This window comes from Parasteatoda tepidariorum, chromosome 10, assembly GCF_043381705.1.
Source record: "Parasteatoda tepidariorum isolate YZ-2023 chromosome 10, CAS_Ptep_4.0, whole genome shotgun sequence".
Lineage (NCBI taxonomy): Eukaryota > Metazoa > Arthropoda > Arachnida > Araneae > Theridiidae > Parasteatoda > Parasteatoda tepidariorum.
Genome location: NC_092213.1, coordinates 64340474 through 64356637, shown reverse-complemented (window position 1 = coordinate 64356637; position 16164 = coordinate 64340474). Strand labels below are relative to the sequence as shown.

General features: G+C 26.2%; 1 protein-coding gene across 1 annotated transcript in view; it reads right to left on the bottom strand.

Annotated features, from left to right (window-relative positions):
- Positions 1–15757, bottom strand: part of LOC107436511 (paired amphipathic helix protein Sin3b) — a 42496-nt gene extending 26739 nt beyond the window's left edge. The window contains exons 1-11 of the mRNA XM_043050337.2: positions 15436–15757; positions 14773–14845; positions 12197–12345; positions 9712–9916; positions 6809–6910; positions 6613–6684; positions 6382–6507; positions 4257–4310; positions 3801–3890; positions 3547–3665; positions 1857–1993 (exon numbers count right to left, since the gene is read on the bottom strand). Coding sequence (XP_042906271.1) covers positions 1857–1993; positions 3547–3665; positions 3801–3890; positions 4257–4310; positions 6382–6507; positions 6613–6684; positions 6809–6910; positions 9712–9916; positions 12197–12345; positions 14773–14835 — 1117 coding nt within the window. The 5' untranslated portion in view covers positions 14836–14845; positions 15436–15757. The remainder of the gene's footprint in view (positions 1–1856; positions 1994–3546; positions 3666–3800; positions 3891–4256; positions 4311–6381; positions 6508–6612; positions 6685–6808; positions 6911–9711; positions 9917–12196; positions 12346–14772; positions 14846–15435) is intronic.
- Between the last annotated feature and the right edge of the window lie 407 nt (positions 15758–16164).

Sequence of the window (16164 nt, the reverse complement as noted above, 5' to 3'; positions counted from 1 at the left end):
TATGAGACAGCGAATCTAACAATCGTATTCCTTTTTATATACAGCAAAGATTAAGCCTGCATTAGTGTATATATGGTTGGATTGTTGACCGTTGCAGTGCAAATCACAACTTGAAAAAAAGCTTCATTCTGTTACATTAAAAGATAAATGACAATGAATTCACTAAATTTTAGAGTTTAATGTAAAAAAAAACTAAAATCTAGAGTTCATATTGATAATTACATTACTTTTTCACATAAATATTTGATATACTACACTTTATATTTAATGTAAATAAAATAATATATTTACAAACAATAAACAAAAAAGTTTGTTATAATAACAAGAAGATTACAAGGCTGAAATTTCTAATACAGAGCAATTACACCAATGATTAAATCAATTGCTTTGGGTCAGAAATTTCAGTCTTGCAATTTTAAAATTTTTATGATGATTAAATGGAGTTACATTTTCTTAGTTAAATTAACTTCGAATGTCATTTAGTAATTCAGGGGTGATTGTGAGCCCAAGTCAAAATTCTGGAAAAATACCTCGAGTTAAAGAAAGAGAAAAAAAAAAAAAAGAAGAAAAAAACAGTTTAAATTGAAATATTAGAAAAAAATTTAAACAAGGTTTTTTTCCTTTTTCTCAACATTTCTTAGTTTACTTAAAATATATTTAAAATTTTACACATAACTATGATGACCTGGAGAAGTAATTAAAATATACAAATATGTCTTTATTTACTGATAAAAAATGAATATTAATCATGAATATAATCTCTCCCTAACAAACAAACAAATAAAATAAAATGTATTTTTAAGTTCCACCTTTGAAAATTTGATTTCCGGAAACTTCTGTAATCAATGATTTTTTGAAATGTCTGAATCTTCAATCTCCGGAATTCCGGATTTTTTTCGGAGCACAGTCAGCCCTGAGTAATTATTAGAATTATCAAAGATGTCTGTAAGTTTCTGACAATTTCTACCGGTTACAACCAGTTCCTGTTACTAGCAGGGCAAAAACTAGTTCCTGTTAGCAAAAAGCCAGCCCTGTTCTCACATTAATAAGTGAGTAGAAAAATATAGTTGATCCAAAATAATGGAAGAAAGCTCTAAATATCTTTTTTTTAAAAATTTATTTATTTATTTTTTGAAAAATGAGATCATTTTAGAAAAGATTTTATTTTAAATTTATTTAAACCTCAAGCATTGATTTTATGTCTTTGCCAGGTCACTAAATTTGGGAGATCACAGTAGAAAATACTGAGTGAGAGTTATTTCAGGAGTAGAAGAAAGAGTTCCAAAGGCAGCCTACAAAAATCTTATCAAGCCTCTTATCAAAATGAAGTACATAATATAGAATATCACACAGTAGCAACTTTTTGATGCCATGAAGCTACTTTTCCTAATGATATTAATTGGCATTTTAAAAAAAAAAAATAAGCTGTAACATATTTAAATGCATGGTTTGAAGTGTGCCAATTAGATTATTACAGCTTCAAGAACAAATGAATACATTTGTCCAAAAAAAAAAAAATCAATGCTTGTCTACAAATCCAAAATAATAATAGAAATAAATTATAAATTGTTCCCAACTTTAAGAAATAGACAATTTGAAATTGTTAAAAAATTGGCATCATCCGGACTGTTCTATAAGTCATAAAAAACAGTCTAACAGCACTAAAATCTGAAAAAAATATATAAGAGAAAAAATTATAGTAGAGATCTTTAAAGATAAAACATAATAATAATTATATAAAAACAATAGCATTTTTAATCACAATATCAAAATGCTTCATAATAAAAATACTTTTTATTATGAAACAGAGATATTCAATGATAATAAATTTTAAAAAATAATTAGCAATATGGTACCGATATCCAATGCGATTTCTGGATCACTCCTTTTGTTTTCCAAATTTACAATCTTCATTGGTATTATTTCATAGTTTTCACCATTTTCTTCAAATCCCAGCATATCTTTAAGTTGCTTTAATAATTCTGGGTGTCTCCTAAAAAATTTCTTAAAATTATTTATTTATAAAACTAAGATTTTCACTTATTTTATGACTACATTTTAAATGTTACCCTCAAAGTGATAAAATGAACTGAACTGGTTATTTGCAAAAAGGTATAGATCTCACTTTTGAAATTTTCAGAATAAAACAAAAAATTTATATTTATTTTATATTGGAATTATATACTGCAAGTATATTTTGCAGTACTCTAGCCATAAGTAAGAACATCATTTTAACTTATATCCTACTATGTTCTGTCAGTTAGAATAATACATTTTTTTAAAATTAGGTATGCAATAATCTAATTAGGTATGTACCTTTATGTTATCAATAACCAAATAGTTTAGATAGGAGTACTAAAAATACAAGTAAAATTAAATAAATAGATTTATTTTAACTAATGAATTATTAAATTAAAAATATGTAAATAAAATTTAATAAAAACTTGTAAACTGAAAATAAACATATAATTATTGCATGATTTAATTATGGCTACTCAAAGTGCTTAATTGTGATGGCACTAATCCTTTTTCAAGACCAATAAAATTTCTCTGCCTACAAATAAGTAAAAATCACTGCTAACTCAATTTCAGAAAAACTATGACTGAAACAACTGATTCAGGTATATCTAGGCATTACTATCCATAACACTTAGCAATTTCATCTCATTTAACTAATTAGAATTTTTGAATAATCCAAAAATATTAGTTTGATACATATACTGTAAACAATGAGAAATTAATTTAACATTATTTCTAAATAACTATAATACAATAAGGGAATCAAATTTATTATGCTTATTTGAAAGAATTTTTTCCAAAATTAGTTCAGAAAGTTTGATAAAATGCAATTAAAAAAATGGACCGAACTGATAATTCACCAAACAAGTAGAAATACTAGTCTCCAAAAATTAAACATAATTCATGTAAATTGTGCTAGATTATGCTAAAGTTTTAGTAATCTTATATGAACATTTAAGAAGCATTTACACACACATAAATGTTATTATTTTTTTAAAATGAAGTCTCATGGCTATATCTGATAGAAATGTAATTATTTATATATTTAAAAAAAAAATTATGATCATTAATTTTAGTATAATTCTTTCATGTAGTAACATTATAAAGCAATAGTTTACAAAACCAGTTCAAGTTTTACAATTATTTTTATATTATTTAAGCTTTATACTATTAATAGCTTCTCAAAACAAATTTGTTTTCCTTTTTTAAAATCTTATGGTTAATCTTCAATTTTCTTGATCAATTCTGACAAAAAATAATGCTAACAAAAAAAATAAAAACTCAGTCTTATCTGGATAAAAATTGTATTAAAATAAATTTGTTTCTGCTGCAAAATTTATAAAAAAATAGTCTGAATGAATATTGAGATCAAATTCCTAACCAATATAAAACATTAATAATAAATAACTACTATTTTGATATTAATAAAAGTGAACTCTTTTTTCAAAAAGGATTGATGATTTTAGTGATAATTAAGTTGAAAAAATTTTCAAATTTCATTTGATAAGATTAGACAAAAAGTATTACCCTAAAAATGACGTGCACACTTTCACCAGTTCCACATTTGTAACAACATCTTCATTATACAGATTTAAGCAATGCAGGAAATTATTGTAGACTTCTTTGTACACAAGTGCAACTTTTACCTATAAAGAAAAACATATAATTTATTTGGATGCAGAATACAATGAGCTTTAAATTTCAAAATTTAATAATTCTATCAAAATAATATTTCATAAGTTTCATGAAAGTAATATTAACACATAAAAACAATTACAAACCTTGTCGAAAAATTTATGTTCTTCGTAAGTGCCATATTTATAAACATTAGATATTGAAGGATCTTTTACTTCATTATATTCAATAGCAACCTGATGAAAAGAAAATTAAATATTAATGTTTTAAAACTCATAAAAATTAAGAAGAAATTTAATAAAAAATATACAAATTTAAACACGCTAAAATAAACCATTTATGAAAGATAAAACTGTTAATAATTTCCGACAGGTAAAGTTTAACATAATTTAACTATCTATAAATAAAAAATATTTCAGCATTCTAATAAGCATAAACCAGAAATAATTTAATTAAAAAATAAATCTAAACTGAGAAAGCACAATTTACATAGACCAACACTTTAAAAATGAATGTAATTTCAGGTACATCAAAAAATAAGCTCAAAAGTTGTTATTTACTGAAAAATACAACTATAACATTTCAGAAAAAGTAATTCTTACATCTTCATCTTCTTCAGTGTCAGATACATTTGTTAAAGCCAAGTTACCAAAATTCTGGAAAACATTAAAAAATACATGTATATAAATAATTTGTAAAAGAAACATAAAAACTTAAAAGAAATAGAAACATAGAATTTTTATAATTAAAATAATATAGTTTCAATAGCATCTATTAAAAAATGAATATTTAGCAATTATACAGTCTAAAAGTATAAAATCATCAATATGTAAGGGGAAAAAATATCTGCATTGAACTCAAATATGTTAATTAATGCAGACAATATATTAAGTTACAAAATCAGCCACAGAAACATACTTTCTCAAAATAAAATACACTTTATGACAGATTTTGATCGATCTTCAAAATATTGGCACAATCACATTCTGAGAAATATGGTTCCAACAGTTTGGTCAAGACCGGGATCTAAAGTTTGGACAAGTTTGGAAAGTTGGAATGCTAATTTTACTTTTATAATTATTTATAATTTTTCAATATTTTAATTTAATAAAAAATTTTGAATTGTAAGGCACATAAGTTTTTTACACCATTTTAAAAAATGCAATTTTATGAAGCAAAATATAAAGCTAGAACCAAATTGGTCAAATAGTTCCTGAGATATCAAATTTTTAACAAACAACTACCTTAAAATTATTAAATAAAATAATACAAATTTATAATTCATTAGCTTGTAAATTATAATTTTGAACATGGAACATAAAATATAGTTAAACATAAAACAAATTTGTAACACTTTTATATTTGCAGATTTTTACTATGAAAATTTCAAAAGCAGAAGAAATTGTTCAAGAAATTATGCTACGTTTACTTTCATTGTGTTTTAACTATTATAACAAAAAATATATAAATTTTATATGAATACAGTTATTTCAAATTAAATTGTCCAATAATTTAATTTTTACAACATCACCAATGACTAGCTACATAGTTGCATATGGGACTAAAATAAATTTGATAATATGGAAAAATATAAACAAATAAAGAAGCAAAAATACTTGTCTTCCAAAATATTTTGCAATCTTAAAAATAACAAATATTCTACTTTTAAAGTTATTATCAACTAAAGCTATAATTAACTGAGTTTAAAAGTCAGTGCTCAACTTTTTGAAATCTTGGGTGAGGCTACACGTGGAGGTAACATAGATTAAATATTGTAGTTAGTATGACCAGCAAGTAAGCTACTTTATTAACCCTTTGACGGTTAGAGAAACGGTTAATTTTTGGTTTACTTAATTTGCGCAGTATTACGAGTAAACAGTAGTTTAAAGTGGCAGCTGTTTTCCCCCGTCGTTCTTACGGAAATGGCGCCCTTCTCTGGCGATGCCATAGATAGCTTGCCTCACGCGTTTTAAAAATTTCTTAAAGGATTTGTAGTACATAAATAACAGTTTTTACGTACTTTAAAATAATTAATAAATGATAATTATTAAATAGTAAATCATAAATGATTATAATCAATTTTATAAATAATATAGTTAATTATAAATCTAAGACAAATATTAAATTGAAAGGACTAAATAAATACAACTAATGTAAAATTTTATGAAGCATTTAAATACAGTAATTACCTAAAAATCTTTCTGTACACGCTATAAAAAAATTACAGTTATTACCTTAAAATCTTTAACAATCATAATCATCATCTTAATTATCTAACTTTCTCTTTTGAGCCATTTTACTTTACAAACAACCTAAAAACGTGCCAAAATACACATAAAAAGTACAAGGTAAAAAAAAATCCCCCTTCATTATGAAAAGAAATTCATGGAACCCGTACTGCCATCTGTAGACAGTAAAACTAACTACATTTCGCGAGTAGGATTCTTTTGTAACATAATCAATGCAGAATAATAATGACCAACGATCTCAGCTCCTCAGCGCCCATTGGGGAAAAATTTCACCATGCGAGAAGTGCTCGTTTCTAACCATTTTAATCGAAATCTTGCTCCCGAGTGGTTCTTCCTCGTTCATAACCTCCAAAGGGTTAATATAAAAAATTTCAATTGATAATTTTATCCAAAATAAGGTATAAAAAAAATATATATATAATATACATTTGAAATTTCAAACACGAAAATTAAAATAAATTCTTAAAGTACTTCTTACTTTAATTTGATAGCTGTAGTCTGCATTGGGAACAAAGGCTTTGAACTCATCGATCAAATCATCATGATCTTGAAAAAGTCTACATATCTCTTCAAATAACTGAGTTTCAAATGCAGGATCTGATTTCTGAGATGGAATTAAAATGAAAGAAATGCAGATAAATCTTATGAGAACTTTTATATAATACGGGTTAGTGAAACAAAAAAGTTTTGAGCAGTATTAAGTGCTTACCAATGAATCTCTTAAAGATGGCAACAGTTGAATGAATTTTTCATATGTTTCTCTATCATTTTTAAAACGTTCCTTTAAAAAAAAAAAAAAAAAAAAAGCATATATTTAAACTAATTTCCCTAATTAATGTGCAAAATTAAAAAAATATAAAAACAGCAACAAAAAAAATTGACCAAAAATAAAATAAATCACAAACCTCTACTTTATGCAGAAAACACGAAGCATACTCTGCAGAAATGGTATCCTGTTTTCTTATACTACTATTCGAATCCTGTGAAGCCAAATAACTAGTTGAGTCCTGCAATGAAAAAAAAAACTTTCTTTTTAAAAAAATCATACAATATAATATAATCAATGAATAACAGAATGAACTGTGATATTTTTATAAATGAGTCTTGACTTTAAGTTATTGAAATAAACTGAATTCAACCCTTTTGTATAGTGTAACCCCACTATAATATGAACCTGGAATATAGTGAACATTGGTTGTAGCGAACATTTTTAGTGATCTCACAGAAACAATTGTTTAACTAATGTTATTTCATACATACATATATAGAAAAACTAAGAAGTTGATAGTTCCTTTATAGTAAACTCAAAATTACGTTTTTCAGATATTAAAACTTTTAAATGAATTTTTCTTCTAAAATAACAGAAATAAAAACATATAAATAATTAAAAAATTTCAGAAAAGAAGAAAATTGAGAAGATAAAGGTCTTAAAAATTTGTTATGGAGAGAGAATCACTTTATTACATGGAGAGTTAGAATGTTTTTGTCAAAAAATTTTATTATAGAAAGAAATTTGCTTTAAGGAAACTATGTTGTAGAGAGACTTTATATATCTAGTTAGTTAAAATTTATAAAGCAAATTAAGTATTATAAAATTACTATTTCTAACAACACTACTTTATAGTTGCCAGCATCACAAAACCATAATTAAGGAGGGTTTTGGGGGAAATGCACAGAAAAAATTTATGGTATAGGGATTTTTCAAAATAAGAAATTACAATATAAAAATACACAATTTATACAGAAAAATATTCATTTATTAGAGGAATAAAAATGGACAAAAATCTAAAAATATGTTTATGTATTAAAAATTACAAAAGACATTAAAAACTAAAATTAGCATTACATTACGATCTTCACTTGAATAAGTAAATCATAAAATTACAGCTAATTAGAATACATTTTCGCAAAATGAAAATGCAGCAAAGATTTAGCACAATAAAAATACATTCTTTATACAAATAGAAAAAAATTAAAAAAAACAATTTTGCATTCTTTAAAGACAGTTCTGAATTATAAGTGGCAATTTGAGTTTTTGTAAAATATGGTTACTGAAATCTTCCTTAAAACATTTTTTATTAGTGGCTCATTTTATGGACATAAGTTTTTCTAAGTTCTAATTAGATCCAGTAGCTCTACAATAGTTTGATTTTTCTTCACTAAACTGTTCACTTGATCCGTTCACATTCAGTATTTGAATGTAGTATTACCAGCAAGAAAAGCATAGCCAATTTATCAAATTTTCTTCCAATTTATAAAAATTCACTGTACTTTCATCAATGATCTCTGACGGTAAGCTCTCCACCTCTAACTTTCTGTCTAAGCAGGATCCCGACTCGCATAAATCTCTTCTCGAGGGCACATGGTTTGCAATTATTTTCATGCTTCAATCTGAGTGCTTCAATTTTTTGTATGGATTCTTTTCCATAAAAACTTTTTACATTTTAAAATCCTTTTTGGGGGAAGGATTTCCAGATTTTTAATGAAATTCGGGAAATTTAGAGTCGGATCGGAACTTCAGGAGAAAGCTTCAGAATTCGGGAGTCTTTCAAATGAATAAGGAGAGTTGGCAGCTATGCTACTGCAATATGCTAAAGAAGATTTTCTGACATTTTGGATAGAATGAACCATCATTAAAAGTGATCTTATTGCTGGGTCTGCAGACAGTTCATTATACTGACTGTATATATTTTCTTGATTGTTTTAAAACCAATACTATTCTTTAATTGCTATCATAAGAAAGCAAACTTAAAATTTTTTGTATATTTTATGTTAAAGACATAAAATTCATTAACACAGAAAAAACTAGTATGGGGAAACATAGAGATGACGTTTGTTGAAGAAGTTGATGATTACTATTTTAGTGGAAGAAGTTGGTTGATGTACTTTAATTCAGAGGGTTCACTATTTTAATCCAAAGAGATAAAGACTAGCAATTAAATATTAAACATCATAAACAGTATAAATAACGAAATCAACATATAAATAATAAAAAACTTTTTTTTTTGAAAATATACAGACCTCCGAAGTAAAGAAGATTCTTCCTATTTTTGAAAATATACGATTTATAAAATATAATATAATAAATTTTAAAAATGGCCCGCAGCGAGCCCCACAGGGTACCTTCGTTCACCAAGAAATCAAGAAGACCATTGTTCATATAGTTTAAGCCAAAGAAAGTTTGGGAATCCATGCATTTGCTATTAATAGATTTAATTTATTGCCAAGGCTCCTTTTCTTAGCCCTACGCATTCAAATGTGTTAGTGGAAAAGAAAATGTCAGAAATAATAACGAATCTTAATGAGTTCAAAACACTAGCAATCATATTTCAGTTTTCGAATTCAACGCTGATGTGTTACGTGGATATAGAGGGAATCTCTAAAAATAGATTTTATTTTTCACTCAATTCATATGAATACATTCAGACAAACATCTCATACATGAGGAAGAAAAAAAGTTTCGCTAAGTTACATCCTTAAAAAATAAATATCAGGAAATTTCCAGAAATGCTGCATAAAAAGTTTTAATAGATGTTTTTCACAGAAAAATATTGAAAAAAAATGAAAATTTAGAACACTATTAATTTTATCAACTGTTATATAAACTCAGATTCACAAATTAATAGATTTCTTCTTAATTTCATATAACTTCATTGATTTTAATTCAACAATAAGTAAATTAAAACCTCAGATTACAAGAATTAGATATTTATTTTAAAATTTAAATTACATTAATTATACTAAAGAATTACATAAATTAGCATTTTTACTTAACTGTAAATAATAAATACTTTTCAGAATAACTTACAGGTTTCATTTCAGAAGGAGATTCAGTTGACTGTTCTTCATTTTCTACAGCTGAATCATCAGTTGCAGCATAGAATCCAGTTTGAAATTTCAAATTTATATTAGGCGGTAAAAACATTCCAAAAGCTTGTTTGATTTCAGGATGGTTTTTTAAGATACAGTATATTTTTGTGAGAACTCCAACAATATTTGAGTTAATATTTGAACTAAAAAAAAAGAAGAGAGAGAAAAAAACTAAAACTCATAAACAATGAACTATTTAGCTTCATAAGAACATTGAAACATTAATAATAAGTAGAAGAAACAAATTTTTTTAATTAATTAATTTTTTTAATTTTAAATTCTAAAATGATAGAAAAGAGAAACACATTAAACTTTCTCCATAGTAAAATGTGTTGAAATGAAATTTTTTTTATTGCACACAATTTTTACGTCATAGAAACACTAAAGAAGTAGTTAAAAATATTCTTAAAAAATTATTATCCTTTCTAAATTAGAAAAATATTAAAATAGTTCTGTAAAGTTTGAAAATGATAAACAAAGTAAGCAATTTATAGTTTTGCTAAGATTAATAAAAATGTAATTACCATAAATAGAAAACTTGTAGCTAAATTTGGCACTGCCCAACTTTTTTTGATTAAACAATTTTTAATAAAATTTGCAGCTTAATTTTTTCTGATTCCCTTACTCGCTTATTATAGATCTGTGCAAATCTAGAGAGATTTTCTCTCCCCTATAGCGAAAGTATTATAAAGAACATAAATTATTTTTACACATCACTTCTTATTCAGCACACCCATAGAAATGATTTATTCTGTACAAGATTTCTCAACACCATTAACACCAGTTATCACTTCAAAAACTTAGTATTTTATGCTGGATTTTTTTTTTTTCAATTTCTCTTGTCCATTATCATCTTGTACACTATTATTAAATTTTTTTCATAGCAACACTAAGCAGTTTAGAGAAAAACATAGTTTTAAAACTCCCTTTGCCAAAGACGAAAAAAAAAAATTCAATTTGCAGCAAAGGTAAGAAAAACAAGTCTACCAAAGACTTGGATCAAAAACATAAAAACTATACAAGAGTTCAAACATAAAGTTAAATATCAATGACAAACAAAATACTTTATACATGCTTAAAATAATTTAATCCCCAGAAAAATGATTCCACAGTGTATTTTACAAATTAGCCGAGTCTGCTGTTGTTCTTCTTAATATTAATTTATACACACACACAGATATATATATATATATATATATACCTGGATATNTATTCCTATATATATACATTTTGTGATTTAAAAACTTCATAATCTTCAAAATTATGAGGATGGTAAAAAAAAAAGTTTGCATGTCTTGAATGCTTAAAAAAAAATGAGTTAACTAGAAGATTTGAAAAACGTGATTCAAAGTCCAAAGGTAAAGTTACGTCTCTATGACAAACAAAATAATACTTCATATATGCTTAAAATAATATAATGATAGAAATCTCAAAAAAAAGGATTCCTCAATGTTTTTAAAAATTAGGAGAATATTTCCAATTCTTAGACAAATCAGCTGAATCTGTTGTTGTCTTTAATATTCTGAATATAACAAGTAAAAAAGAAAACTTTATTCATTTTTAAATTTAAAAACATTATGAATCATATCATGCTCCAAAATTATGAAGAAATGCCAAGATAGTAAAGGAAAAGTCAACATATTTCAAATGCTCAAAGATAGGTGCCCATTCTCAAGACTTGCTAGGCACGAATGCAAAAACAAAAGTGATTTGAAACAGAAAACAAAGTTACCAATGAAAAAATAATGGTGAAAAAGAAAATTAGAAAAACCACAAAAGCCAAGAATGAAAAAAAATGAAAAAAAGAAGGGAGAAAACAAAGCTAGAAAAAACTACAGTGGCAGAGGGAAGCAAATAAAGGCGAACTGCATTTCCACAGGTAATGGAAAGATGGTGAGGAACTCCCGTTATTAATAAGGGAACTAGCATTCAAATAAATGAGACAAGATTCCAGGACATGAAGTTGAGTTGATATTACAGGGATGGAAAAAATTTTGGCATTATCAAAATCAAGTCTTGAGAATGAGCAACTATCTTTAAACTTGCAAAACATGTAGACACTTCATACCTCCTTCATAATTTTAAAGCAAACGGAGCTTTTAAATCCTTAGGTATATCTTTTTGCTTTTAGTTTCTTGGGATTATCCTTTAACATTTTGAGATAGTTTACATAGTTTTTAGGCTTAAAATTTTTAAAACTATTTATATATTTACAAGTTTTGTTAATCAATTATTGGAACACTGGTAATATTTAGCGACATTGAAAAAGAGTCATTTTTCATAAATGAAATGGCTTTTTCTTGATGGCAAGTTCAGCACATAATATTGGGGAAAATATTAGCAAATAGACTCACATAATTACACATTAGCATAATTGGTATTGGATAATGAAAATAATATTAATAAATCTATAATTTAAGAACCTGTTTGTATCCTTGTAATGATACATGATTGACATTAGTTCTGTAAATTCAGATTCCTCCATTTTCGATTTAGCCAATTCTCGAAATGAAACAGCACCACTGACAGTGGGTTTAAAGGGTTGTTGCTTTTCAACAATTTGTTTCATTGCCTATAAAAAAAGTAATAATGTGAAACATTACTACAGAAAGTATTTCAATGTACACATAAACTGCAAGCATAAATTATGAGTTATTATCATGTCTATTAGATATCAATGAATCAAAGATTTTATATATATATATTATACAGGGTTATTCATAATTCCCTCCGGGGTTTCGAAGCGTTATAGTAAAAAAAAGAAGATGAATATGAAAAAAAGAAACATTTGAAATTATTCAAGTTTTACTTACATACATTACAGGTGTTCTATGTGTGAACCCTTGGTCACACTGCATACATCAATGTGATAGTCCAGCCAGTTCATGCCCGGAGGGAATTATGAATAATCCTGTATATATATTTACATTTNAGCTAGTCTACATATATATATATATATATATATGTATGTAATGATACATATATATATGAATTTATTTTTTGCTAGTAACCACAAAGACACTTTTGTACAGAAAAAGAAAACTTAAATAACTTATGTTGATAAGCAGTGTAATATGCAGCAATAACCTAATAAATGAAGTTCAAGGATCAGGACATGAGAGTAATCTAGTTTTCTTCAATATTTTGATACATTCTTTCAACTAAAATGTGCCTAAAATTGAATTGTTATCTTTCTCTTTCATTAAAACAACTAAGAGGTAAGCATACATATATTTTATTACTTGGAATATTCATTTTAAAAGTATTATATTCCTGAATTAAAAAAAAATCAATGAAGAAAAATTGTCTTTACTAATTCATAATGTAAAATTTTCTGTCGATTCAATGCATAACATTTAGTACGAGCTGAAATTTTAAAGTATTCAATAATTTATTTTTTATTTACTTGTTGGCAAACAAAGGTATTTGATAAACCAAGGATGAACTACATTAGTGCACAAAATGTTGCAATTAAGTTCAGCCTTTGTTAACTAAACAAAATTCAGTGGAGCACCAATGCCGATTTTGCCCATGGTAGTTTTTTTGACTTTTCGCAATGGGGTGTAGAAGCAGGTGTTTCGGTTAGGTGGTCAACCGAACATGTAACCTCCAGTGTTGAGTCCTCAAGTCTGCTTCGTAAAGGCTGAGTCAACCTTGGTTGGTGCAAAAAGCTAACTGGCCTTTAGCCTTGGTTTAACTTGTGATAAATAATAATTTTTGATACCAATGATGTGTTAATTGTTAAAGCATATATCAGCATGATGTAAGTATATAATTCAGATAAGTTTCTTTGTTTTGAATTCAAGAAATTCAATTTTTTTTTCCTTTAGCGAAAATCAATAAGTTTATAAGTTTTTTATTTAGTAAGTTTGATACATTTCTATATAAAAATAATCTATATTTATTTTAAGATCTTAACTATTGCATGTACTACTTTGGTCAATAACTTAGGACATGTTTGTTGTCTGAGTACTTTCAAAATGCCATGTGTTTAAGCCTATGCAGAAGGACATTGCTGAAACAAAAGTACTAGACTACTATAGGTTTTAGAATCTGGAGAACAAACTGAGCCAGCTCAGATGATGAAGTGATTTAAAAGAAAGCATGGAAGTTATTTCAGATTTGGTGAGCGACAAGCAGGTGTGGAAACCGCTACTAATTAAAGATAATTTTAATTTTATATTTAGTATTTGATAGATATTCAAGTGCCACAAGAAAATTTAAAAGTTTTAGTTCTATAAAAAATACTTTTAATACACAAAATGCTTTAAAGTTTTTACTTTACATTTATTTTCTCTTATATGGGCTTCTTAAAATATTTTACACTAAATATTGTAAATGACTTTGAGAGGATAAAAATGTCTCAAAAGTTTTTATGTGAGACATTTTTATAATATGGTAGCAAAATAAAAAAAAAAATTAATTACAAACAATCAGAATATATCTTACAAAATGATAGTAAGTTAATTTTTTAAAGCATAATAGATGTATATTTTTTTTAATTAAACAAAAATGTTTGTAGTTATTGTATAGCTAAACACATTTTTAAAAAAAATAGAGCTATTTAAGAAAAAGTATTTGATACCCACAAGAATAACAACGAACATATTTTAATATTCTAAATAAAAAGGCACAAAATCAAGAAATAGTTTGACTATGTAAAAGTGGTATATGTACATTGTTTATTGATTCATAAGACAATAATGTTAGATAATTTTAACATAAATGTTAAAAATATTTTTTATTTGAAAATAAAAAAAGAACATTTATTCTTTAAGACTTACACACACAAAACTTTGGATTTATTTATACAAACATTAATTTTTAATATCACATCTTACATAGAAAAGCACCCTTTTAAAATGGATGGCTAGCAAAAATGCTAAATTTATAGAGCTTCTATTAATGAATAAAGTTTGAAGTTTCCGTGATTTGAAAGTCATAAACAAATCCATTTTAAAAATTCATTTAAAAAAAGGTAAAAAAAATTTAATATTACTTCAATATGAGCATGATTGAGAAGAGCTATTCGTTGTTTCCGCAAATTTTCGTGAACCTCCATTATGGCCTTTCTGAAAAATAAAACAGATAAAACTAATTTTATAACAATTTAAAGGTACTTTTGGGTTATCTGAGCACAAGCGAAAAGTTGACAAAAATATAAAGAGCACTGCCCCAACTTTTTTATTTAATTTCATTTTATTTACTTTTTTAATCACTTCACAAATCTCAAAAAAATTATACATTTCCTTGAGCCTGACTAACCAAAAATACTAAAATTAAAGTACTTTCTTGACATAGGAACTTGTCAAGAAAGCTTCAGAATTTTAAATATAAATTGACCCAAAACTTAAATGCCCCTACAAAATAATGTACATAATTTAAAATTACATTAGTAATTCAACAACTTCTAAATAAAATAATTTAAACATGCATTAATTTTTTTGTATCATACGTTTTATCGAATTAATGTTCAGTTAATTCTTACTACCCCTCATTCACAATTCGGAAAAAGAGTTTAATTCTTCATAAGAAATTTAAATTGATTAAATAATCACTTGAGACTTATTTTGTAGAGATTTCAATAATGAGGGCTAAAAAAATTTATTATGACAAATAAGCAGCAACTTTGTTGGTAACAAAAAGCAAAAATAAAACATACCTTGATAAACTACTCCAACGACATTTATACTTTATTGTTAGGGACTTTGAAGAATATACTTAGCACAACTAAGAAGTTGTGATGGGTGTACAATAAATAATTGACATAAAATAAGATTTGCTATCAAATTTTAAAGCATAGAAATGGCATTAATTTGCGGAATGATATTGACTCGAAAATGTTTAAGAGTTTCAACTGTTTAAACTGGAAAATATTTTAAACTACAAAAATAATATTTGAAAGTGAAACAAATATTAAAAACTGGAAAAACTGATTGAAACGAAGCTGTGATGCATAGTTTTCGTACATAAAACGATGATATGGAGATTCATTTAAAACTTTACACTTTTATTAAAGACTTGCTTTTAGCTTACTTTTTAATCAACAAATTGGGTGCTTCAATGTGTATGGACGGTTCTCACTGCATAAGAGAAATTCAATTGTGCATGCGAAGTTGTGACGAGTCGAATATGCGAACTATGGGTATTCGTATTATCCCGATATGCGAAAAAAAACCTTCAAACTGTACCCGATTCCATTGCCCTACAAGACGAGAGTAGAAACTCCATTAAAGGACCATTCTCACTGCCTGCAATTTTTTCAAAATTTTTATTTAGTTATTTATTTTTTATTTTGGATCAATTCGTCGTGGCGTCAATAGGTTGTGCACAATTTGTTAGGGGACGACAATTCTTTATGAGCACAGCTCTTCGCCTCGAAGCATTATCG